At 44.6% G+C, this 25634-nt stretch overlaps 1 protein-coding gene across 1 annotated transcript in view; it reads right to left on the bottom strand.

Moving 5' to 3' along the window:
* The window catches only part of IQGAP1 (IQ motif containing GTPase activating protein 1), a 275070-nt gene that overhangs the window by 143656 nt on the left and 105780 nt on the right, over nucleotides 1-25634 (bottom strand). The window contains exons 3-5 of the mRNA XM_077473422.1: nucleotides 9155-9311; nucleotides 6704-6781; nucleotides 6541-6617 (exon numbers count right to left, since the gene is read on the bottom strand). Of these exons, the coding sequence (XP_077329548.1) occupies nucleotides 6541-6617; nucleotides 6704-6781; nucleotides 9155-9311 (312 nt within the window). The remainder of the gene's footprint in view (nucleotides 1-6540; nucleotides 6618-6703; nucleotides 6782-9154; nucleotides 9312-25634) is intronic.

The following is a 25634-nucleotide window of genomic DNA, read 5'->3' as shown; positions in this document are numbered from 1 at the left end:
AAGGTGTCTAAGTGACCACGTATGAAGTTAGAAGGATCTTCCCAACAGCAGCAGTTAAAAAAACAAGGGTTCTAACCCTTCCTTGAAACCATTACTATAAGGAATATGGGGGCTGCCATTGCTGAATCCCTACTAAATGTATCGATTACCTTGCTATCTAGTAAATACGCAGAGAAGACTATTTCTGTATCGGGAAGTAAAATAAATACCTTTACAAAGACCCATAAGCCAACTTTCAACTAAAAATGTATTTGGGCTGGATTTGGGTTATAATAAAAAGTCTTTTAATTAGCTAGAAGACTTTATAATGCTTGGGTGACTAGAATATCTTATAAGGCTAAGATATAATCTGGGTTTCAGACAAAGAGCTGCCACTCCTTGTGAGAAACTCGCAAAAGCAAACAAGTCAAAACACGATCTGTAGTAAAGAAGCACATAGGAGATACTGAGATTTTGCCAGTAGCTGAGATTTATTCCATTTGTCTTTTTGAAAATGGGCCTAGATCCGCTGAATGAGCCTTTTAACTAGGCCATACAAGCAGTAAGAGAAGTCATGACTTTAATAAAGTGATTGTAAACAATCACCTTGTAGAAAAACCCATTCGGTTTAAACTAGAAATGAAAGGCAAAACATTTGTGTATGGATAAAAAAATACACACATTTTTTTTTTTAAAGTGATCCCTCCCTCTGTTCTCAGCTGCATAGGAGCTGGAGGAGAAGAAACAGCAGTGCACTGATCTCCCCAGTGAATGGCTGTGCAGGGGGAGGGGGGTAATTGAGCACAAGTCTGATCATTGGAGGAGAGCACACTAAGTTCACAGCACAGCTAGATAACTCACCATGACTTGTTCTCATGCCTAGTGTAGTACATTTTTAAAAAGGAAAACAGAGGGCCTGGCAGGAACAGTAGGGATTTCACAAAAAGGAAGAAATACAAAGAACAGGATACTTTCTCGTACAAGTACATGGAACAGCAATATGTTCAACCTTACCCCAGCTTAACTGCTGTATTCAAGATTCAAAAACTTGAGACCGGTGCTCAGGCTAGGGCGTTCATCTCCCAAAGCATCCACAATGTATAAAGCCGGCCACTCAGTGTACTCTTGATAAAAAAAAAAATGCTTTATTCGCTACATGTAAAATGACACAGCATCAAAAATGCAATGCGTTTTGGCTTATGCATCCTGCCTCATACATATGCTGAGGAGGGCTGCATAAGCTGAAACACGTTTCATTTTTGATGCGGTCATTTTTAGGGATGAGTAAATTAAAGAATAATTCCTCGATTAATTGTTAATTTTTTTGATCGATCGAAATTCTTTTGATTGGTACTCACCTCTCCGCCGGCTTCTGGGTCTTCATGGAGTTCCGTCGGAGATCCGGTGACGTCATGGACATCGACATCACCGGACTCCTCCCCCCTTCCCCAAGTGTCTCAGTCTAACGAAGGGAAGGGCGGAGGAGTCCGGTGACGTCGATGTCTGTGACGTCACCGGACAGCCTGGACAGTGATGGTAAATATGGATGTGGTTAACTGGGATCATTCAGTGATTGTTGTAACATTGTTGTAACATTGTTGTACAAAAACAACAAAATGTAAACACTCTGGTATGTCTGCATGACTGGCTAAAGTGATGCCTACTATAAAGTGACTGACAGTCAATATTCTAGATCAATTTTATAATTAAAGTTAAACTTTCTAAGTTTTTCTTAAAGTGGTTGTATAGTCAATTTTGGGACTTTTACCTATAGGAAAGCCTATAATGAGGTTTACCTGTAGGTAAAAAAAAAATCTCCTAAACCTGAGCGGTTTAGGAGATATTCCCCTCGCAATGCGCCACTGACTGCAGTGGCGCATGCGCACAGGGGATTCTCGGCTGAAAGTCCGGCAGAGGCCGGACCCTGCCGGAAAGAAATCTCTTGCACGCATGCTCGGGAGTGATGATAGCGCGGCTCCGGCCACTCACAGCGCCGGAGCCGCAATACCCGGAAGAAACACAGAGGGAACATGTCAGCTCCCTCGGCGTGGATCGGGCCAGATGTCAGGGCCTCGTTCTAAGGCAAGTATTTCATAATGAGCTAGTTTGCGGTGCATACTAGCTCATTATGCCTTTTCCTTTGCAGCTGAGTAAAAAAGAAATTCAGCGGGTATACAACCGCTTTAAAGTTTAATAAAAAAATAAAAATTAATACTTACGGCAGTGCCACAGTTTGAATTTAAAACATATTTGTGTGAACTGTGAAGTTAAGTCATGGATTGTGGAAACTAAATAGTGTTGGGTGATTGTATATAGTGTATACCACATTTACCACTGACTAATGCAGAGTTGCAATGCAAGGAGATCAGCTAAAAGTAGTTATCTCTATAGATAGATCTCTATGTGCGTTATAATTAATAAAAATTAGTCGATTAATCGATCAAAAAATAAAGTAATTAATTGAACATGAAAATTTTAATCAGTAACAGCCCTAGTCATTTTACATTTAGCCAATAAAGGATTTCTTTATCAAGTACACTGAGTGGCCAGCTTTATACTGTAGGGGTTATTTACTAAAGCTGCAGAGTGGTGGTGCAGCTCTGCATAGAATCCAATCAGCTTCCAGGTTTTATTGCCAAAGCTTAATTGAACAGGCTGAAGTTAGAAGAGGATTGGTTACAATGCAAAGCTGAACCAGATTCTGAGTCCACCAGTTTTAGTAAATCTCCCCCATTATGTACCATAGTACAACAGGCACATATCAGGAATATGAAATGCTGGGTCTACATATTCTTTAACCCTTGCACACAACAGGGAACATTACAGAATACAGCATTCATGCAATCTGCATAAAGCAGATAAAAGGCAGTAAGTGTCCCACCAAAGCTGTTGACTTCCCAGCCACAATCCATATCTTGACAAATCATCATACGTTTTTGCTGGCCTTACCGCCTGAAATCAACATTTGCAATCTCCTGGCAAAATTAAAAGAGCTGCTTGAGGTTTACAGGGAGAAATATAGTTAGCCAATCAGTGGTGTCACTGTAAGAGCAGCTTACAAATCCGCTACAGGGCTGTGGACAAGAGAAGAAAGTTATAGATCTGTCCACTCTGTGGTCCAGGACACAAGGCACCACTTCTGCATATAGCAGTGGTCTCCAAACTGCGGCCCTTTGCTTGCCTTTACCCAGCCTTTGAGGAACTTCTCCTTCCACTTATGCAAGACATTATTATTCCCACTGACACCAAGAATGAGGTTTAATTCCTGTTACTGACATCAAAAATGGGGCACTATTCCTCCCACTGACACCAATCATTGGGGCACTATTCCTCCCACCGACACCACCGACGGGGCACTATTCCTCCCACAGACACCGACGAGGCACTATTCCTCCCACAGACACCACCGACGAGGCACTATTCCTCCCACAGACACCACCGACGAGGCACTATTCCTCCCACAGACACCACCGACGAGGCACTATTCCTCCCACAGACACCACCGACGAGGCACTATTCCTCCCACAGACACCACCGACGAGGCACTATTCCTCCCACAGACACCACCGACGAGGCACTATTCCTCCCACAGACACCACCGACGAGGCACTATTCCTCCCACAGACACCGACGGGGCACTATTCCTCCCACAGACACCGACGGGGCACTATTCCTCCCACAGACACCGACGAGGCACTATTCCTCCCACAGACACCACCGACGAGGCACTATTCCTCCCACAGACACCACCGACGGGGCACTATTCCTCCCACAGACACCGACGAGGCACTATTCCTCCCACAGACACCACCGACGAGGCACTATTCCTCCCACAGACACCACCGACGAGGCACTATTCCTCCCACAGACACCACCGACGAGGCACTATTCCTTCCTCCCACATACACCAACGACGAGGCACTATTCCTCCCACAGACACCACCGACGAGGCACTATTCCTTCCTCCCACATACACCAACGACGAGGCACTATTCCTCCCACAGACACCGACGAGGCACTATTCCTCCCACAGACACCACCGACGAGGCACTATTCCTCCCACAGACACCACCGACGAGGCACTATTCCTCCCACAGACACCACCGACGAGGCACTATTCCTCCCACAGACACCACCGACGAGGCACTATTCCTCCCACAGACACCACCGACGAGGCACTATTCCTCCCACAGACGCCGACGAGGCACTATTCCTCCCACAGACGCCGACGAGGCACTATTCCTCCCACAGACGCCGACGAGGCACTATTCCTCCCACAGACACCGACGAGGCACTATTCCTCCCACAGACACCGACGAGGCACTATTCCTCCCACATACACCGACGAGGCACTATTCCTCCCACAGACACCAACGACGAGGCACTATTCCTCCCACAGACACCAACGACGAGGCACTATTCCTCCCACAGACACCAACGACGAGGCACTATTCCTCCCACATACACCAACGACGAGGCACTATTCCTCCCACAGACACCAACGACGAGGCACTATTCCTCCCACAGACACCAACGACGAGGCACTATTCCTCCCACAGACACCAACGACGAGGCACTATTCCTCCCACAGACACCAACGACGAGGCACTATTCCTCCCACAGACACCAACGACGAGGCACTATTCCTCCCACAGACACCAACGACGAGGCACTATTCCTCCCACAGACACCACCGACGAGGCACTATTCCTCCCACAGACACCACCGACGAGGCACTATTCCTCCCACAGACACCACCGACGAGGCACTATTCCTCCCACAGACACCACCGACGAGGCACTATTCCTCCCACAGACACCACCGACGAGGCACTATTCCTCCCACAGACACCACCGACGAGGCACTATTCCTCCCACAGACACAACCGACGAGGCACTATTCCTCCCACAGACACAACCGACGAGGCACTATTCCTCCCACAGACACCACCGACGAGGCACTATTCCTCCCACAGACACCACCGACGAGGCACTATTCCTCCCACAGACACCACCGACGAGGCACTATTCCTCCCACAGACACCACCGACGAGGCACTATTCCTCCCACAGACACCACCGACGAGGCACTATTCCTCCCACAGACACCACCGACGAGGCACTATTCCTCCCACAGACACCACCGACGAGGCACTATTCCTCCCACAGACACCACCGACGAGGCACTATTCCTCCCACAGACACCACCGACGAGGCATTAGTCCTCCCACAGACACCACCGACGAGGCACTATTCCTCCCACAGACACCACCGACGAGGCACTATTCCTCCCACAGACACCGACGAGGCACTATTCCTCCCACAGACACCGATGAGGCACTATTCCTCCCACAGACACCGATAAGGCACTATTCCTCCCACAGACACCGATGAGGCACTATTCCTCCCACAGACACCGATGAGGCACTATTCCTCCCACAGACACCGATGAGGCACTATTCCTCCCACAGACACCGATGAGGCACTATTCCTCCCACAGACACCGATGAGGCACTATTCCTCCCACAGACACCGATGAGGCACTATTCCTCCCACAGACACCGACGAGACACTAGTCCTCCCACAGACACCGACGAGACACTAGTCCTCCCACAGACACCGATGAGACACTAGTCCTCCCACAGACACCGACAAGGCACTATTCCTCCCACAGACACCGACGAGGCACTATTCCTCCCACTGACACCAATGATAGGGCACTATTCCTCCCACTGACACCAATGATAGGGCACTATTCCTCCCACTGACACCAATGATGGGACACTATTCCTCCCACTGACACCAATGATGGGACACTATTCCTCCCACTGACACCAATGATAGGGCACTATTCCTCCCACTGACACCAATGATAGGGCACTATTCCTCCCACTGACACCAATGATAGGACACTATTCCTCCCACTGACACCAATGATAGGGCACTATTCCTCCCACTGACACCAATGATAGGGCACTATTCCTCCCACTGACACCAATGATAGGGCACTATTCCTCCCACTGACACCAATGATAGGGCACTATTCCTCCCACTGACACCAACAATGGGGCATCTTTCCCTTCCATTGACACCAACGATGAGGCACTAGTCCTCCCACTGACACCGATGATGGGACACCTTTCCCTCCCATTGACACCAACAATGAGGCATTATTCCTCCCATTGACACCAACGATGAGGCACTAGTCCTCCCCTATTGCCAAATATGAACTATTTACTCCCACTGTGGACAAGACTTTCACAGTCCGGCCCCTCTCAACTCTAAAGGACAGTAAACCGGCCCTTTGTTTAGAAAGCTTCTAGACTCCTGGCGTAAAGCATCAAATGCTAGGAGTTAGTTTTTGGCAAAGAATTTCAGTTCTTGCATGAATAGTCAATAAAGCCAAGTAGCACAAGAATCTGGTGGGAAGGGGGTGATGAATGATGGAGAAGGAATAGAAATATTTCAGCAACATCCACATCAATTCAATACATTTATTTAAAAAACACACAAACACTCCCCCAAAAATAAGATGCACGGTAAGGAAAGGCAATAATTCTTACCTCAAGGCATGGATGCAATATATACAACGAGGCATATTCTTCCGATCGTAGATGTCTGTAGTCTCCGGATAAAATATCTACATGACAGTTTAAATAAGATCAATTAACTGGAAGGCAAAACATACAAGCCAACCCAAGTCTTTAACATACTACCCTAGCATACCTTTGGAAGGCCAATCTCGGACATCGCATTGAGCCATTGAATCACATTGTCTGTGTGTCGGAAGTGAAGACCAGTAGCCTGCAGCAAAAGAAAAACGCACACTTAGGAACACAATCACATTCCACTATGGCGATCTGGTTTAATAGCTGACTGACAAAGAACTTATCAATGGATATTAGGGCTAAAACAACTAATCGATTAATCGACAACTAATCGATTATGAAATCAAGTACTATTTTCATAATCGATTAATCGGCCAGTAACATAATGGGGTAAAAAAAAAAAAAAAAAATGAGCCCTTTATAGTACAAAAATGGCAAATAATCGCTACTGTAAATACCACTTTAACAGTTTAAAAAATTAACCCCTTACAGTAGTGATAATCTGCTTTTTGTTGTAGCATAAAGGGCTACTTTTCGTTTTTTTTTAACCCCATTATGTTACTAAACATCTTAGACCTGGTTCACATCTACAGTATGTGTTTTTTGGTGCTTTTTGCAGAAACACACTGCAGTTCCTTTACATGGTTTCCTATGGGACACGTTCACATCTATGCTTTTCTTCAGCCACTGTGTATTTGGAAACGGTCAGGGGCTTATTTTTTAACACAAAACAATGCTTTTTTGGTTCAATGTACTTCAATGGAGAAGCTGCAGCAAATTGTGTTTTTTAATCTGCCCAACAACAAATTAGCCCAAAAAAAAAAATGCAAAAACTCAAATCACAGCAAAATCACGTGCGCAAAAATCAAAACTCACAGCAACAAATCAAAAGCAAACTGCAAACCGAGGCTTATGCTGGCCACACGGATCAATTTTCAGATGAAAAATCTTTGTACATTCGCTGAAAGAATGTTGTTTTAAAATTTTCACTTGTTTTTAACATTCTGTTTTTAAAATGAGTGTAATTTCTGAACGAAAACCACATATACTGTCTGAAAATTCCTTTCACCAAGCAGTTTTCTATTTCCAAATTTTCCCATAACTGTGGTTGAAAATGAACATCGATTTGACCCAACTAACGATTAGATAATCGAACAAATGTTCTTCAAATTACATTTTTTTGGAGGGAAGATCTCCTCTAATAGTATATACAGTACATCTCTTCTGTCTGTTGTTCTCAGAGTGGATTAGAGATTTTTCTCTCTAACCACATAGTTGCTTATTTATATTTACCACTGCATAGAGATATTTAAGAATACATTTTTTTTTTTTTTTTTTTTAACGTTACATATTAACTAAATTATACACCGCTTTTTTTTTTAAAGGTTATTAACCGATTAATCGAAACAATAATCGGCCAACTAATCGATTATGAAAATAATCGTTAGTTGCAGCCCTAGATATTATAAATACACCTGACCAAGCTGAGGAAGTAAATCATATTTTATAGTTACTATTGTAAAAATGAATTTACCATCGTCTTTTTTTGCCATTTCCAAACTAATCAAACAGTCACATTAAGGCTCGGTTCACACAGGGGGCGACACGACTTGCCGCGCCGCGACCTGCCGCGACCTCAGCGGCGAATTGCAAATGACTTCTGTATAGAAGTCAATGCAAGTCGCCCGAGGTCGCCCAAAAGTAGTACAGGAACCTTTTTTCTAAGTCGGAGCGACTCGAGTCGCTCCTCTTAGAACGGTTCCGTAGTACAGAACGGGGGCGACTTGTCAGGTCGCGGCGCGGCAAGTCGTGCCGCGTCGTGCCGCCTCCTGTGTGAACCGAGCCTTAGGCTCAATGCACACTGGAGATCATAAAACGGAGTTTGGGCGTTTTTTTTTTTTTTTTTTAACAGCCCATAAACTCCCCTCTATGTTATCCTATGTGTCCATGCACACAGACGGTTTTGAACTTTTATCAGCAGTGGAGTTTATGGGATGTTTTCTGAACGCCATAAAATCGTGTTCAGGAGTCGTTTTTCTGACCACCAAAAAACACCAAACGCTGATAAACGTCGATAAATGCTCAAAAACGTGGCTCACCAGCATTTAACATTTTTGAGCCATTGGAAAGAAAAAAAAAAAAAAAGCTAAAAAACACCAATGTGGAAAAACGCAAAAAAAAAATACTAATAAACGCTATTGCAAAAACGTTAAAAAGATGTTGGAAGACTCACTGCAAAGCTACTGGCGTTTTTCTAACTTGATTTTAACATCCAGTGTGCATGGATGTGGCCAAAGCTCTTTCAAAGTGAAAAGTTAAATCTTCAAAGGCTGTGTTTAGCTACATAGTAATAAGTAAGATCCGTGCAAAGTGGGAACACTTTAGGCAGCATTTGTAGATTCAAATAACCTCTCCACCAAAATACGCCATAAATATCTTCCAGCTTCTGATAGCCTTTTACTTAGAATGTAAATGGATGTCTGCTGAATATTGTTACATTACAGGGCTATTCTCTGTGCAGATGTTTGAAAAATGTATGTGATACGTTCCTCAGTATCAGAACACTTACACGATATCTGGTCTGTTCACGATCATAGATTTTCTTCAATGACACAACTTTTGGGCTAAAGAAGTTTCCGAGTTTTGCAAGGTAGACTCCATTTCTGAGGCCTTCTTCAAGCTCTGTAGTAGCGGGTAATTCCTCCATCAAGCAGGCTTCCATCCATCTGCAAGACATGACCAGAAATCCATAAGAATACAATTATGGAAAATGATAAAAAAAAAAAAAAAAATAATAGGCAATCCTATTAGTTTGAATTCAAAAGCATTTTTAGAATAAAGCAACTTACAAGATGGAACAAACTGACCCCAACCAATTACTAGTTCCGCAACATATACTGATCATATATTGGTGTTCATTTTTGCCCTATACAGTTGTGTACTTGCCTGCTCTGCTATGCAGCTCCAGGCATTTCAACGTTTTTTTACCCTATTCGGCTTTCACCTATCTTCCCAGTGCCTAGTCAACCCATTACTAAAATTTATAGGACCCAGACCTAACTATGAAAGGGAGGGAAGGAATTTGCTGGAGGACACTGAATAAGGTGAATATTCATTTCACAGTCTCCATCAACTAAAAGGGGAAACCGCAGGTTAGGTGCAGGTGATTTAGGAAAGGTATATCATTCCATATCTAAGTCAACTAACTCTTCCAGTATAAGTATATCTCTACACACGTCAAAAGTATTGGGACACCTGCCTTTACATGAACTTTAATGGCATCCCAGTCTTAGTCTGTAGGGTTCAATATGGAGTTGGCCCACCCTTTGCAGCTATAACAGCTTCCACTCTTCTGGGAATGTTTGAACATCTTCCAGAAGAGCATTTGTGAGGTCAGGCACTGATGTTGGACAAGAAGGCCTGGCTCACAGTCTCTGCTCTAATTCATCCCAAAGGTGTTCTATCCAGTTGAGGTCAGGGGAGGGCCATCCCCTAACTGTTCCCATACAATTGGGAGCACCAGAACTAAGGGGCCAAGTCCAACCTCTGAAAAACAACCCCACACCATAATCTCCCTTCAACCAAATGGACCAGTCCACAAAACAAGGTCCATAAAGACATAGATGAGCGATTTTGTGGTGGAGAAACTGGACTGGCCTGACCTCAACCTGACAAAACATCTTTCGGGTGAATTAGAGTGCAGACGGCTAGCCAGGCCTTCTCGTCCAACAATAGGTGCCGGACCTCACAAATGCGCTTCTGGAAGAATGGTCAAACATTTCAATAGACACACTCCTAAGCCTTGTGGACAGCATTATTTGAAGAGTTGAAGCCGTTTTAGCTGCAAAGGGTGGGCCAACTCAATATTGAACCCTACAGAATAAGATTGGGGTGCCATTAAAGTTCACGTGCATGTAAAAGCAGGCCATTCCCAATACTTTTGACAATATAGTGTGTGTGTGTGTGTGTGTGTGTGTGTGTGTGTGTGTGTGTGTGTGTGTGTGTGTATATATATATATATATTTGATCTCCCTTCTAGACTGTAAGCTCCAACGAGCAGAGCCCTCTGATTCCTCCCGTATTGAATTGTATTGCAACTGTACTGTCTGCCCTCCTGTTGTGAAGTGCTGCACAAACTGTTGGCGCTATATAAATTCCGTGTAACAATAATAAAACGTATACACCAGTAGAATTTCATTCAACATTTTTCGTTGTCAGAACACTAATTTGTTTTTGAAATTATTAGTTGGGTCAAAATCGACCGATAGTTTTTGGTCACAGAGATGAGTCAATTCAAAGGGGTAGGAAGAAAAATTTTGTGAATATACAAGTTTCTAACAGTGTATGTATGTGATTTTAATTTGGTAAAGTCCATTCATAGTAGGTTACATAGTTACATAGTAGGTGAGGTCGAACAAAGTCCATCAAGTCCAACCTATGTTCGTGATTATATGTCAAATTATAGGTCAGTATTATATTGTATATCGTGTGAATTTTTGTTCAAAATTTTACTAGTGTATACCCAGATTTAAATAACACAATCCAATACAATTTTAGCATTGGTGCTTCGGTATAACCATACAGATGCTTCAAATTTCTAATACAGAAAAAAATAAAAAATCCTGGCAGCTTGGCTTTTGTCTTAATAATAAAAAGATTTTTACAGGTTCAAGCCATTTATAGATGACCTGCACTGCCATGGTTCTATATTTAGATTTCAAGGTATTGGCCTTTTTTGCAGCCTAGCAATGGAGTAAATAAAGTCTGAAAGTGTTTTTAGAAGTATCATTGCAAACCTAAGGAGTGGCGCCATAAAGAGACTCAAAACTGGCTTCACAACTATACAATTGGCAAAACGATCATAAAAATAACACATAATATATTTTTTAATAAATACGAACCCAATCAGCAATGGAAAACAATTTTTTATTTTATTTTTTTCTAATAATAGATTTCTAGTATGTGTCATTGTTACACAATATACATTACATTACTTTAACAGGTTATTTCACATTTTGTACAGCTACAATCTGGATGTGCAATGCTTTAAAAAAAAAACACCCATTACTGGACCACCACATAGTTTTTTTTTTTTAGAGAATATCTCAAAATCATTATGAAGACCAACAAAATCATGCTGCAGAGTACAACTGACCAGAGATCATTAAAAACATTCCCCACAGAACTCTTAAATTATAAAAAATTGGAAAGACCATAGCACAACTAGTTTCCATCAAGAGAAGGGCATCTACAAGGATTCCAGACAGGTTACACAGCAAGAAGATGGTGGTATCCATGCATAGGGCAACTAAACCCTGGACACTTAGCTTGACATATGTCACCAAAAGAAAACCACTGCTGAAAGAAAGCCCACAAAAGATACATCACAGCTAAAATTTGCCAAAAAGGTATGTGGTGGCTACAAAAAGAACAAACATACAGGGTCATTTTAGAGGCAAATCTGCTTCGGTCTACAAGACCAAGGAGGCTCACCTTACAGTAGAGAAAAACCTGAAATACATACACAAAGCTATATTGGTAAGGTTAAAGGAATAGGATGCTTTAGAATAGCCAATTCAAGGCCAAACTTTTTTTGACAACAATAAAGCACCTTTGATTGTTAAAGACAGATTGACGTAGAACAAAACAATACAAAATGCTTGAATTACACACAAGAAACAGAAAAGAAAAACATAAACCATAGTCTGTCAGTACGGTTAATTACATACTAGTAATTGGAAATAGCAGCAGGTTTAAAGGGGGGGGGGGGGGGGGGGGGGGAGACACAGGTAGTATACAACACCCCCTCCCTTCAAAAACTTTTAGGTAGTGATCCAAGGGGCCCCCACTTTGTCATATTTCCACCGACAACCACCGTTTATACAAGTCGTTCTATACATGGGCCGGGCAGTGTCTATCAAAGATTCCCAGGAGGAAAGAGAAGGGGGGTGAAGTGAGATCCATTTCAGGAGAATCTCTTTGTTAGAATAAAACAGGAGATAGGATACCAACCGTTTTAAATGATAGGAGAGCTCCGCATCATCATGAACCCCCAATTGTGCCAATTCAGGTGTTACTGGGAGGTACAACTGCAGCCTAAGATTTATTTTGATGAAAACCTCTGACCAAAACAATGTTATAATGGGGCATTCCCAGAACATATGGAAGAACGTCCCCCACCTGTGTCCCACACTTGGGCCATAAGGGATCCTGATCTGGGAAAATACGATGCAGTTTCTGGGGAGTGTAGTAAATTCTATGCAGGAATTTTACCTTGAATAAGCTTAACCCTAGAGGAGATGACCAACTTAGGACCGTGCTCTAAACAGTCATCCCAGTCCTCTCTGTCCAGTGATGGTATGTCTCTATGCTACACCTCCCACAGCCTGTCCATCTTAGGGGAGTCAGTGCCCAGAAGTGCAGCATATAAAGGTTGATAAAGGCTTGTCTATATCCCCGGGGGACACAAATTCCTCAATAGGATCAGCCTGGAGGAGTTGTGGCTGGGGAAACTGTGCTCTAGCGGCATGTTGCAGCTGTAGGAACTGAAACCGCATTTATTGGGGTAACTGAAATTTGTGAAATGGGTCATTAATCGGAAGTAAAACACACAGAGACATGACATCCTCCAGGGTGACGACACCACGTTTGGTCCAGACCTGAGGATCCGGCAGGGTGCGGAACTGTGCCAAATTGGGATTAACCCAAAGTGGGTGGGCCGGAGACCACTGGTTGGGATGCACAAACCTCTGTCTAGCAGCCACCCACACCCTCCAAGTAGCCCGCGTTGGGCAGGGTACCTCCGTTTACGCCCTCAGGCCCCAATATACAAAATTCCATAGATAGGCAAGGGGAGCCTAAGATAACTGCCTCCAAACGGGTGGCCACATTTGACCTAGAGCCCACAAACCACCACTGGACTATCAGCAGCATTGCAGCCCAGTAGTAGACCCTGAAGTTGGGCAGAACCAATTCTCCCAGGTGGGCTGAAAGCAACAGGGTAGATCGTGTCAGTCGAGGGACCCCGCCGTGCTAGAAAAAGGACCCTACTTATTGTTCGATTTCTTTAAACAGCGAGACCGGGATCCATATCGGGACAGTTTTGGAAGACAAGCCCAAGACTTCAGTCTAATTGAAAATCAGTGGCAATATTTGAAAAATTGCTGTGCAACAGTCATTCCTGTCCAAACCGAAAGAGGAATTCTGCCAAGAATAATGGCCAAAAATAGCTTGATTTAGAAATACAAACTGGGTAGAGACTAATCACAAAAGATCTGCCATTACTGCAGCCAAAAGTATTGAGTTGGGATGAAACCAACAAATTAACGTCTTTTTTTAGATTTTTTTTTTTTGTCACAACATAAAAGTTAAAATAATTTTTAAAAATTGTACCCTTAACCTGTTGGTGCCAAGCGCACCCAAATATGCGGCCCCGCCTTGGCACCGAGCAGCCACATATTTGTGTGCTCCCGGACCAGCGGCTAAAGGAAACCTCCTGTTGCTTGCAATTGGGGGTCACGATCATGTGACCACCGTGACAGCCAATCATGGTGGTCACATGACCAAAAGCCTCCCACCAGCCACCCGACATTCTAAGCCCTTAAAGGGGAGGCGGCACCGTGGTGTTAAAGCTTGAATTACATGAAAGCAAATATCATCTAAATACAACAATCATGTGTATTCTTCCATGGATCTTGTTGTGCTGTGTATTTCTTCCAAATCTATGTTGTAATCCAGGAGCTTCCTGTAATAAGGACCGGTCATTTCTGCTCTCTCTCCTTGTGCAGGGTGACTGGTCTGGCCTCCGCCCCCTCCTATAGTTTTCTGTAGTGGGTGGAACCTGCTGGGCCCCATCTCACAGCTCTACTCAGGCTATGTACAGCATAGTGATGATGTCGCCACTATTTTTAGAAGTTACATCTGTGTTTATAAGGACATTGGGTGCCCACAAAAATAGATTTACATACTTTGTTACTATTGAGGAATATATTTTAACCACTTTCTTAACCGCTTACCTGTAAAATCCTTTTCTCTGAAGTACATCAAGGGCACGGTTCAGCAGCGTCTGCCGGACCTTCAGCCGGGCATCCACAGTGCATGCGCCACTGACGTCAGCGGCTGCATGCAAAGGGAATATCTCCTAAACCGTACAGGTTTAGGAGATATTTATTTTACCTACAGGTAACCCTTATTATAACCTTATCTGTAGGTAAAAGTTAATATTTTGGCTATACAACCACTTTAACCACTTGCTGACCACCTCACACCAATATATGTTGGCAGAAGGGCTTGTACAGGCAGAACCACGTACCTGTACGTGGCCCTTTAAGAGATGGCCAGCGGGCGCGTGCGTTTACGGCAAGCTCCGCGAGTCGGGTCGCGCGGACTCGATCGCCGCAGGCATACCCGCGATCACCTCACAGGGAGGAAAAGTGCTCTGGTCAGGAAGGGGGTAAATTCTTCTGGGGCTGAAGTGGTTAAGGCAACACAAAGAAAACATCAGTTTTTCTAATCCCAACAGTCGTTCTTAAATAAATAGATTTTGACTGCTCTCAAGACATCAAGTGAATGTAGTGACTTTTCTTCCGCAGAACGGGGTTCTGGAAAAAAAAAATTAAGGTAGAACAATATCCTGGTTTAAATGAAAACCTGAGACTACCCTAGGTAGAAAATTATGATGAGTACACGACACAACCTTATGAATAATTAAATATGGCTCTTTACAAGAAAGAGCAGCCAACTCCGATCCCATTCTTGCAAAAGATATGGCTACCAGCGAAACCGGGTCCTTTATAGTACTCAAGACCGGCTTTATTTCTAATCCCATCTGTAGAAAGTCAAGGATTCTACCTATGATATACTTCCTCGGGTGCCAACCCCTGGTTTCACACCAGGAGACATATGCCTTCCAGACTCTATAATATTTGACACTGGAGGTCGGGTTCCTTGTATTAACCAGAGTAGACTCCACTGAACCTGACAGCCCATGCTTCTCCAGAATGTGGGTTTCAATAGCCAAACTGTTAAATTTAGCATTTGTAAAGTAGGATGGAATACCGGACCTTGCGAGAGAAGGTCTGGTCGTGGTGGTAGGGTCCATGGGTCCCCTACCACCATCTTTACGATCTCTGCATACCAAGATTTTTTGGGCCACAAGAATGACCAAATTCCCTTCCTGCTTGATCCTGCAAAGAAGTCATGGACACAGGCAGAATAGGAGGGAATGCATAAATCAGCTGGAATAGCAAGGCATCTGTTCCACATGCTAGCGGATCCTTTGTTCTTGACACAAAGTTGTCGATTTCTTAAACCTGGACACAAACAGATCTACGTCTGGGATCTCCCATCTTTGACATATTGACATGAAGATATCGGGGTGAAGGAACCATTCCCCCGGGAACAACCATTGGCGACTCAAGTAGTTCGCCTTCCAATTTTTTATCCCTGCAATGAAGACTGCCGATAAGCAAAGTACATTGTTTTCTGCCCAAGATAGGCTATGATTCACCTTTCTCTGGGCCGCACAAATTCTTGTGCCCCCTTGATGGTTAATGTAGGCCATTGCTGTGGCATTGTCGGATTGAATTTGGGCAGGACAATTTTGTAAACTGAACGTTCAGACCCTCAGGACCAAGAGCTTTGCCTGAATTTCTAGAATGGGCAGGGCCATTTCTGATCTGGGCCACTTCTCTTGGACAGTTGCCTCTTCCAGGACTGCTCCCCAACCCAAACAAGGTTGACATATGTTGTTACCACTTCCCAGGTAACTGAAGGATTTTTCCCTTTGCAGATTTTTGGTTATTAACCATAAACTGAGGCTCCGGCGCACCCAGCCTACAGCACCTGGTATTACCAGGCAGTCTCCTATCCTGGCACTAACCAGGTCTGACGCTGCTTAGCCTCCAAGATCCGAAGAGATTGGGCGCTTTTAGGGTGATGTACCCGTAGCCTTTGGAGTCAGATAAATTAGGAATCTAGAGCATGAACTCTTTGTTCCAAGCCGATAAGATACTGTTTTGCAGCAGTCTCAAATGAAACTGAGCATAAGGAACGACCTTGATTCAAGCCACCATCTTTCCCAACAACCTCATGCAAAACTGAATGGAAGAATTCATCTTGCTTCGACCACCTGAATCAGTTCCTTTATGGCGCTGATCTTTGCCTGGGGCAAGAATACCCTTTTCTGGGTGTATCTATGATCAGACCCAAGTATTTTAGCCTTCTTCATGGTTTTAACCACTTCAGATCCGCGCTATTGCCAAATGACGGCATTAGCGCGGACCTACATTTCCAGGACTACGTCTATTGACGTCGTCCTGGTTACGAGCGGCCTGCGCGCCCCCTGAGGGGCGCGCGCGGCGCGCTCTGTGATCGGCGAGTCCGTGAGACTCGCCTGATCACCGATCCGTGTAAGGGGTCGATCCCGACCCCTTATCACGTGATCAGCTGTCAGCCAATGACAGCTGATCATGTGATAGAACGGAGCCGGTAATCGGCTATTATTCCTCCTCGCGCTGACAGCGCGAGGAGAGAAAAAAAAAGCCGATCACCGGCGGCCGTGATCGGGACATCAGTCCCGATCACGGCCATCAATACAAGGGACCACCTGCCACCTGCCTGTGCCCACCTGCCTCCCGCAGTGCCATCCTGAAGTAAAATAAAAGAAAAAGTAAGTGCCCCCCGTCAGTGCCCCCTGTCAGTGCCCATAGTGCCCACAGTGCCACCCACAGTGCCACCCACAGTACCACCCCACAGTGCCACCCCACAGTGCCACCCCACAGTGCCACCCAATCTGCCTCAAAGGTGCTGCACCCCAGTGCCGCCCATCAGTGCCCAGCAGTGCCGCCCATCAGTGCCCAGCAGTGCCGCCCATCAGTGCCCAGCAGTGCCACCTATCAGAGCCACCTATCAGTGCCACCTATCAGTGCCCATCAGTGCCCATCCGTGCCACCCATCCGTGCCACTTATCCGTGCCACCCATCCGTGCCATCTTATCTGTGCCCATCTTTGCCCATCAGTGCCGCCTTATCTGTGCCCATCGGTGCCGCCTTATCTGTGCCTATTAGTGCCGCCTTAACTATGCCTATCAGTGCCCACCAGTGCAGCCCATCAGTGCCCACCAGTGCAGCCCATCAGTGCCCACCAATGCAGCCCATCAGTGCCCACCAATGCAGCCCATCAGTGCCCACCAATGCAGCCCATCAGTGCCCACCAATGCAGCCCATCAGTGCCCACCAATGCAGCCTATCAGTGCCGCCTAATCAGCGCACTTCAATGAAGGAGAAAAATGACCCGTTTGCAAAATTTTATAACAAACTATTAAAACATGATTTATTTATTTTATTTTTTTGCATCTTTTTTTGTTTGTTTAGCAAAAAATAAAACTCCGAGCTGTAACTAAATACCACCAAAAGAAAGCTCTATTTGTGGGAAAAAAATGATAAAAATTTCATTTGGGTACAGTGTTGTATGCCCGCGCAATTGTCACTCAAAGTGCATCAGCGCTGAAAGCTGAAAATTGGTCTGGGACTGAGGGGGGTTTAAGTGCCCAGTAAGCAAGTGGTTAAAGAACATTTCTTCTAGGCTGAGAATTCGATCCTAGATATTCTAGGTAGTTGAATGTGGTGACCATACTTTGGTCTAAGCGGGCTACCAACTGATCTATCAAGAACAGATCGCCTAGGTAAACCATTTTACCTTTTTTTTCCTTCCCCTAAAAGAATGACATTTTAAACATGTTTACCTCTTCGATAAGTTGATGATTTTTCCCTAATCAGCCAATTCACCCAATGGTGTTTTCCTATCCAGCACTTTAGATGAAGAACAGTGTGAGGAAAAAAACACACACACACACACACACACACACACACACACACACACACACACACACACACACACACACACACACACACACACACACACACACACACACACACACACACACACACACACACACACACACACACACACACACACACACACACTGCTGTGGAAACCAGGCCAGTTGTGCAGACTGGTCCTCTGCCAAGAGCAGATTCTTGCTATAGGCCGGGCACAGAGCTGCCAGCCATCTCAGGAATGGTAGTCCGCCAAATTGATCAAATGGAAAAGATGTCTAATATTTCTTAGATCTACAGAAAGAAGAATACAAGAATTGAAATAGTCCCATATCTAAGAGGAAATCTTTGCATAGCAGAAATATATAAAATAGAATAATTGTCATCTGTAAATAGGACACGGATTAAGCAGGGTTTAGTCAATTAGCCACTTCAGCCCCAGAAGGAAGGTTTTACCCCCTTCATGACCAGGCCAATTTTTGCGATGCGACACCGAGTTACTTTTAGGGACAATAGTGCGGTTCTGCGACGCTGTACCCAAATAAAATTTCTGTCCTGTTTTTCCCCCACAAATAGAGCTTTCTTTTGGTTTTAAATTTTTGTGCTATAAACCAAATAAAGACAGACACTTATGAAAAAAAATAACACAAAAAATATATATTTTATAATTTTTAACTTTCCGCTATAAAACATACCCAATACAATAAAAAAATAAAAATAAAAAAAATAAACATTTCCTAATCAATTTAGGCCAATATGTATTCTGCTACATATTTTTGGGGAAAAAAATATCCCAATAAGCGTATATTGATTGGTTTGTGCAAAAGTTATAGCGTCTACAAACTTTGGGATATATTTATGGAATTTTTATTATTTTTTTTTAAATTTTTTACTAGTAATGGAGGCGAACAGCAACTCATAGTGGGACTGCGACATTGCAGCAGACAAATCAGACACTGAAACTTTTTTGGGGACCAGTGACGCTAATACAGTGATCAGTGCTAACAAAGTATGCACTGTTATTGTACTAATGACACTGGCAGGGAAGGTGTTAACATCAGGGGCAATCAAAGGGTAAATGTGCCCCTAGGGGGTGCTCTCTAACTGTGTGGGATGTGCTTGTACTGTAAGACGACAGGGATCCATGTTCCTGCTTAGCAAGATGTCCTCTCCTGCCACATAACGGCGACCTGCCTTGTTTACATAGGCAGACCCCCCCCCCCCCCATCTTTCTGCCTTGGAAATGATCAGTGGGTCCCAGCGGACATTAGGCCCACCAGACCAGCTGATTGGCTCCCACTGTGTCCAGTCACAGCTGGGGCGGGTTGCCAGCGGCACACGCCCCAGACTCAGGAGAAGAAATCATGTACAGGTACGTGATTTTGTGCTCAAGGGCCGACCCTGCTTCAGTATATGTATGTGGGGCAGTCTTTAAGAGGTTTAATGACCATAAAGTGGTTCTCAGTCCTCTGCCAGCGCTTTCTACATCTTCTTCCTGCGATTCCCTCCTCAGCAAGCCAAATCCTGAGGGGGCACCAGCACGGGCACACTGCCGAGCCATGCTGTGTGATCCCATAGACATACAGTGTGGCTTGGCCACACCCCCATCTTCCTCCTCACAGGATTTGACTGACAGCAGCGTGAGCCAATTGGTTTAGCTCTAATTTAATATGTATGTGCAAACACCAATCACAAAAGTACACTGGTCTACTCAAGACAAACAATTTTCAGTTTATTGAAATCAGATAAATAGCAAATTAATTCTAACTGGTATGTGTCTAAAGTTCCACCATGGCTACAGGAAAATATAAGGCACATATCCTACATACAGTAGTTGCAACAAAACAGATAAAGTTACAGTGCCTTGAAAAAGTATTCATACCCCGTTCGAAATTTTCCACAGAAAACAAATATATTTTATTGGGTTTTATGTGATAGACCAACACAAAGTGGCACATCATAAATGGTTTTCATTTTTTTTTACAAATAAATATCTGAAAAGTGTGACGTGCAATTATTTAATATACTTTACTCTGATACCCCTAACTAAAATCTAGTGGAAACAATTGCCTTCAGAAGATTAGTAAATAGAGTCTACCTGTGTGTAATTTCAGAGGTTTGTTAGATAACCTTAGTGAACAAACAGCATCATGAAAGCCAAGGACCACACCAAACGAGTCAGGGATACATTTGTGGAGAAGGATAAAGCAGGGTTAGGTTATATACAAAAATTTCCCAAGCTTTGATCATCTCTTGGAGCCCCGTTAAATCCATCATCCAAAAAAGGAAAGAGTATGGCACATCTGTAAACCTACCGAGACATGGCCGTCCACCCAAACGGACAGGCTGGGCAAGGAGAGCATTAATAAGTGAAGCAGCCAAGAGGCCCATGGTCACTCTGGAGGAGCTGCAGAGATCCACAGCTCAGGTGGAAAAAATGTAACTTTTTGGCCTAAAAGCAAAACGCTATACGTGGCAGAAAACTAACACTGCACATCACACTGAACACACCATCCCCACCGTGAAACATGGTGGTGGCAGCATCATGTTGTGGGGATGTTTTTCTTCAGCAGGGACAGGGAATCTGGTCAGAGTTGATGGGAAGATGGATGGAGCCAAATACAGCACAATCTTAGAAGAAAACCTGTAAAAAGACTTCAGACTGGGGTGAAGGTTCCAGTAGGACAACGACCCTAAACATACAGCCAGAGCTACAATGGAATAGTTTAGATAAAAGCATATCCATGTGTTAGAATGGCCCAGTCAAAGTCCAGACCTAAATCCAAATGAGAATCTGTGGCAAGACTTGAAAATTGTTGTTCACAGACAGTCTCCATCCAATTGGACAGAGCTTGAGCTATTTTGCAACTAAGAATGGGTAAAAATTTCACTCTAGATGTGCAAAGCTGGTAGAGACATACCAAAAAAGACTTGCACCTCTAATTGTCGTGAAAGATGGTTCCACAAAGTATTGACTCATGGGGGCTGAATACAATCCCACCCCACTTTTTAGATATTTAAGAAAAAAATTGAAAACCATTTATCATTTTCCTTCCACTTCACAATTAATTATTGCCATTTTGTGTTGGTCTATCTTGCAGGGATCTCCAGCTGTTGCAGAACTACACACCTCATGAGGCATTGTAAAACTCTGCCAGTCACAGGCATGATGGGAAATGTAGTTTCTGAACAACTCGAGGGGCACAGTTCGGAGACCCTTGGTCTATCACATAAAATCTTAATAAACTCAATTCACGTTTTTGGTTGTAACATGAAATAAATGTGGAAAAACTTTCAAGGGGTATGAATACCTTTTCAAGGCATTGTAGCATATACACAATTTGGTAAATTATAGATTTGGAATACCCTTTGCCAACTGTATATTCCCAAAGCCTAGCAATTTGAACCCGGGGATAAAATTTGTTCAGGAAATTTCTCTTTGCGTTTCACAGATTTTTATATTACAGAATTGCACAATAACTTCACTTTTGTGGGGAAAAAAATTATCAAAAAAAAAAGCATTTTCAATTATGGCACAAGTCACATTGTAAATGATTATTATTAAAAACTGTCCTTTTCCATCTGCATCTCTCTAATTTTCTGTAAAATGCAATAAAGCTACTTGGAGATGCTCTGTACACAGAACACCCCCCAGATATGTCATTTCCTGCTTCTGTGATTGGCTCAATTATTTTCCCAAAACTCTGCACTAAGATACAAATCAGATTTTGAGCATCCCCTGCAATAAAAATATTGGTGAGATACTCCCAAAGCGAAAATCACATCTAAAGCCTAGTACACACGGGCAGAATGTCGGATGACATAGGCCGGTTCAATAAAGACAAGTCGAAATTCAGCCAGTCTGACAGAAGCCGGCCATTTGGATGGCTTTTGTTGGACAAGCATGCTGGAAAACCAGCAGCAGACCGCCTCCCAATCAGCGCTCTCAGCCAATAGCTGAGGGCGCTGCCGGAGTGTTCTGGCGGGTGGGGGGGCATCTGCACTAAGATGCAAGTCAGATTTCAGGCATCCCTTGCAACAAAAATTTTTTTGTTGAGATACTCTCAATAGGAAATCATGACTAAAGGAATGCAGACCCTGCAATTTTCCTCATTAGAGCTTTGCAAGTGCAGCAGCTGGTTGATAATTATGAAACCACTGCCATCAGACTCGCTCAGAACAGGGGCAGACAAACACACAAGGGATTTCTTCTGTATAACAAATGGTTGGAATCTGCAACAAAGTTTGTTAAAGAGGGATTTCACTGTAAAAAAAATTATTAAAAGCCAGCAGCTACAAATACTGCAGCGGCTGACTTAATAAATGGACACTTACCTGTCCCAGGATCCAGCGATGTCGGCAGCCGAGGCCTATCGATCGCTCGGCTCTCGCCTGCTGCCGCCGCCATTCTAGGTGAGGGAATCAGGAAGTGAAGCGTAGCGGCTTCCCTTCCCGGTTCCCTACTGCGAATGCGCGAGTCACGCAGCGCAATAGGAATGGTCCGCGCTGTCTCTGGGACCCGTGTGTGTCCCAGCAGACAGCTTGCCGGGACTGGCAGAGGCATAGACTCCCGTGGGAGTCTATGCCCAGAAGTGGGTGCAAATACCTGTCTTAGACTGGTATCTGCACCCCCCCTCCCCCCTGAAAGGTGCCAACTGTGACACCGGAGGGGGGGGGGGGGTTTTTGATGAGTGGAAGTTCCACTTTAGGGTGGAACCCCGCTTTAAAATCCTTGTAATGTACATAGATCACCCAGAGGGGAATGTATTTTTCTCAACAAAAAAGGAGGCGTTACTCTTTAAACAAATTTGGCTGGCTTGTTTATCAAAAGCAACACCACATTCAGACCCCCCCCCCCCCCCCAAGATGACATGGGGATTTGATTTACGGTGCCCCAGACATCCACCACTCCCCAGGGTAATGAGTACAAGGGTGCATTAGTGACCGTTACCCATTCCCACAAAAAGTTAATGTTAAAAAATTCACACCCTGGCAAAGCCACCCAGCATCAATCACAAAGATCCACTGCTATGACAAACAAACCGGCTGGGGATCCTGGGTGACATCATTGACTAAAAATGGTCAATGCTGCTGTACTCGCTAGATAAAGAAACCGTAAAAAACAAAACAAAAAAACAAACACATAATGGACTGCTTTTTCCCCCTCTATAAAATGTTAATTGGAAATAACAAAAATAGTTGCTTCTAATACCAGAGTCTCGACCAAGGAAGTGGTCTCCAAACTGTGGCCCTTTGCTTGCCTTTATAGCACTATTTCTCCCACTGATATGAGGCACTATTCCTCACACAGACACCAATGAGGGGCACATATCGTCTCACTGAAACCAACGAGGCGGCACCATTTCTCCCACTAATGCCAAAAGGACACTATTCCTCCCACTAATACCAATGATGGGGCATGGTTTACTAGCAGAATCGTAAAGATATAAATCCAGTAGAGGTGCGCGATTAATCGCGAAACGATCGCGATCTCGATTCACCCCCCCCCACGCGATCTAAGTTCTGGGTGACCCGCGATTTTCTTTTAGTGCCGCCACTTCCGCGTAACTAGCGTGGAACGCAAATGGTGGATATCGGAACTGACGTCAGCCACCGGAACTGACGTCAGTCATTGGAGCGTGTGATGTGGTGTGCCTCTGCCTGGTTGTGGGCGGGTACAGTGGCCGGGAAACAGCAGTGAGTGCGCACTGCTATGCACAGTAGTAGGGGTGCAACGGATCGTCACCGATCCGTGATCCGAACGGGTCACCCCGCTCGGATCGGCACATGCCGCGCTCCACGGTCTCGGCCTTAGGAAAGGCCGCGGCTTCGGCCTAGCTCCGAAGCACCGGCCATCTTTCTACGCCCAGGCTGTTTACACTGTGATCGCTCCGACGGAGCGATCACTTGTAAACAAACCGGCGTCATTTCATGACGCCGGTTCCTCTCTCCCCCTCTGTACTAATCTGTACAGTGGAGGGGAGAGATCCAGAGATGGAAGCAGCCATCCCTCCATACCCTGCAGTAACCAGCAATACCCTAGCAATACCCTGCCTGCCAATACTCTGCGATACCCTGCCAATACTCTGTGATACCCTGTCAATACCCTTCCTGCCAATACTCAGCGATACCCTGCCTGTAAATTTTTCAAATAAAACAGTTTTTTGAGAATCGTGATCTTCATTCTAAGTAAAAGAATCGTGATCCTCATTCTTCCCAGAATCGTGCAGCTCTAAAATCCAGTAGGGAAACTATACCAACCAATGAGTGAAGACCATGTATTAAAAATATACCTCTTATGCGTTTGCCGCCCCGTTCCCCCCCCCCCCCCCGCCCCCTTCCAATCAGGGCAGATTGATCAGCCAAGTGGCAATCAGGTAAGGTATGAACTAAATTATCTGCCCCTACAAGAGAAACATCCCCACATGGTAGAACTTGATTGGAGGGGCCCCATGGCTGAAGGAATAGTTAGCCACTAAGAGGTAGTATATAATATAAGGAGCTGGCTTATCCAGAGGGAAAGTAATCTGCAAGCAAACTGCAACGCTACTAGTATGGAGAAAAAGAAAATCCGCAATAAGCAGTAAGGAACAAGAGATAAAAGCCCATCGGTCCACCTGCTACATTCGACAAACCCAGGGAGGGGTGAAAGCAATGCAACCACATATAAAAAGGCACAACCCTATCAAATTAGCAAACCTGGAAAAAACCCAATCTCTTAAAGAGCTGGGGCATTTTAATAAACTGGCTCCTTGTTTGGAGACCGCGGTCAAAGGCATCAGATCAGGGCTGGAACAGGAGGGGAATTTCCCTGACTTTGTAGAGATTTCTTCTCACGTTTTGTAAAGTGAAGGAGATTCAGCCTTTCATAGCTCTGGTGGCAATTATTACAGAACAGATAACGACGAGGAATGCAAAAATGTATGGCTGCCAAAGGGACACCAAAAAAGCAAGAGGGGGACATCTAATGGTTCGAATCTTGAACACAGAAACTGGCCAGGATTCTAATGGGTAATGGTCAGGCTGAACATACCAAGTTGATCGAAGCCTGCTGGATTCTCTTGGGACTATCACCGCTAGCAATAGTCACCATCTTCTCCTGGAGGAGACGGCTTCCCTGTGGTTGCAGGAAAGAAATCTGCCTAAGCGGCCATTTCCCTCACCCCTTAAAGAGATTTCCTCTCACTTTCCATGGAGTCTCTGGGACAAAAA

Source organism: Lithobates pipiens, unplaced genomic scaffold (genome assembly GCF_037356315.1).
Source record: "Lithobates pipiens isolate NorthernLeopardFrog02 unplaced genomic scaffold, aLitPip1_a1.2 Scaffold_8, whole genome shotgun sequence".
Classification (NCBI taxonomy): Eukaryota; Metazoa; Chordata; class Amphibia; order Anura; family Ranidae; genus Lithobates; species Lithobates pipiens.
This window is presented reverse-complemented; position numbering and strand designations above follow the sequence as displayed.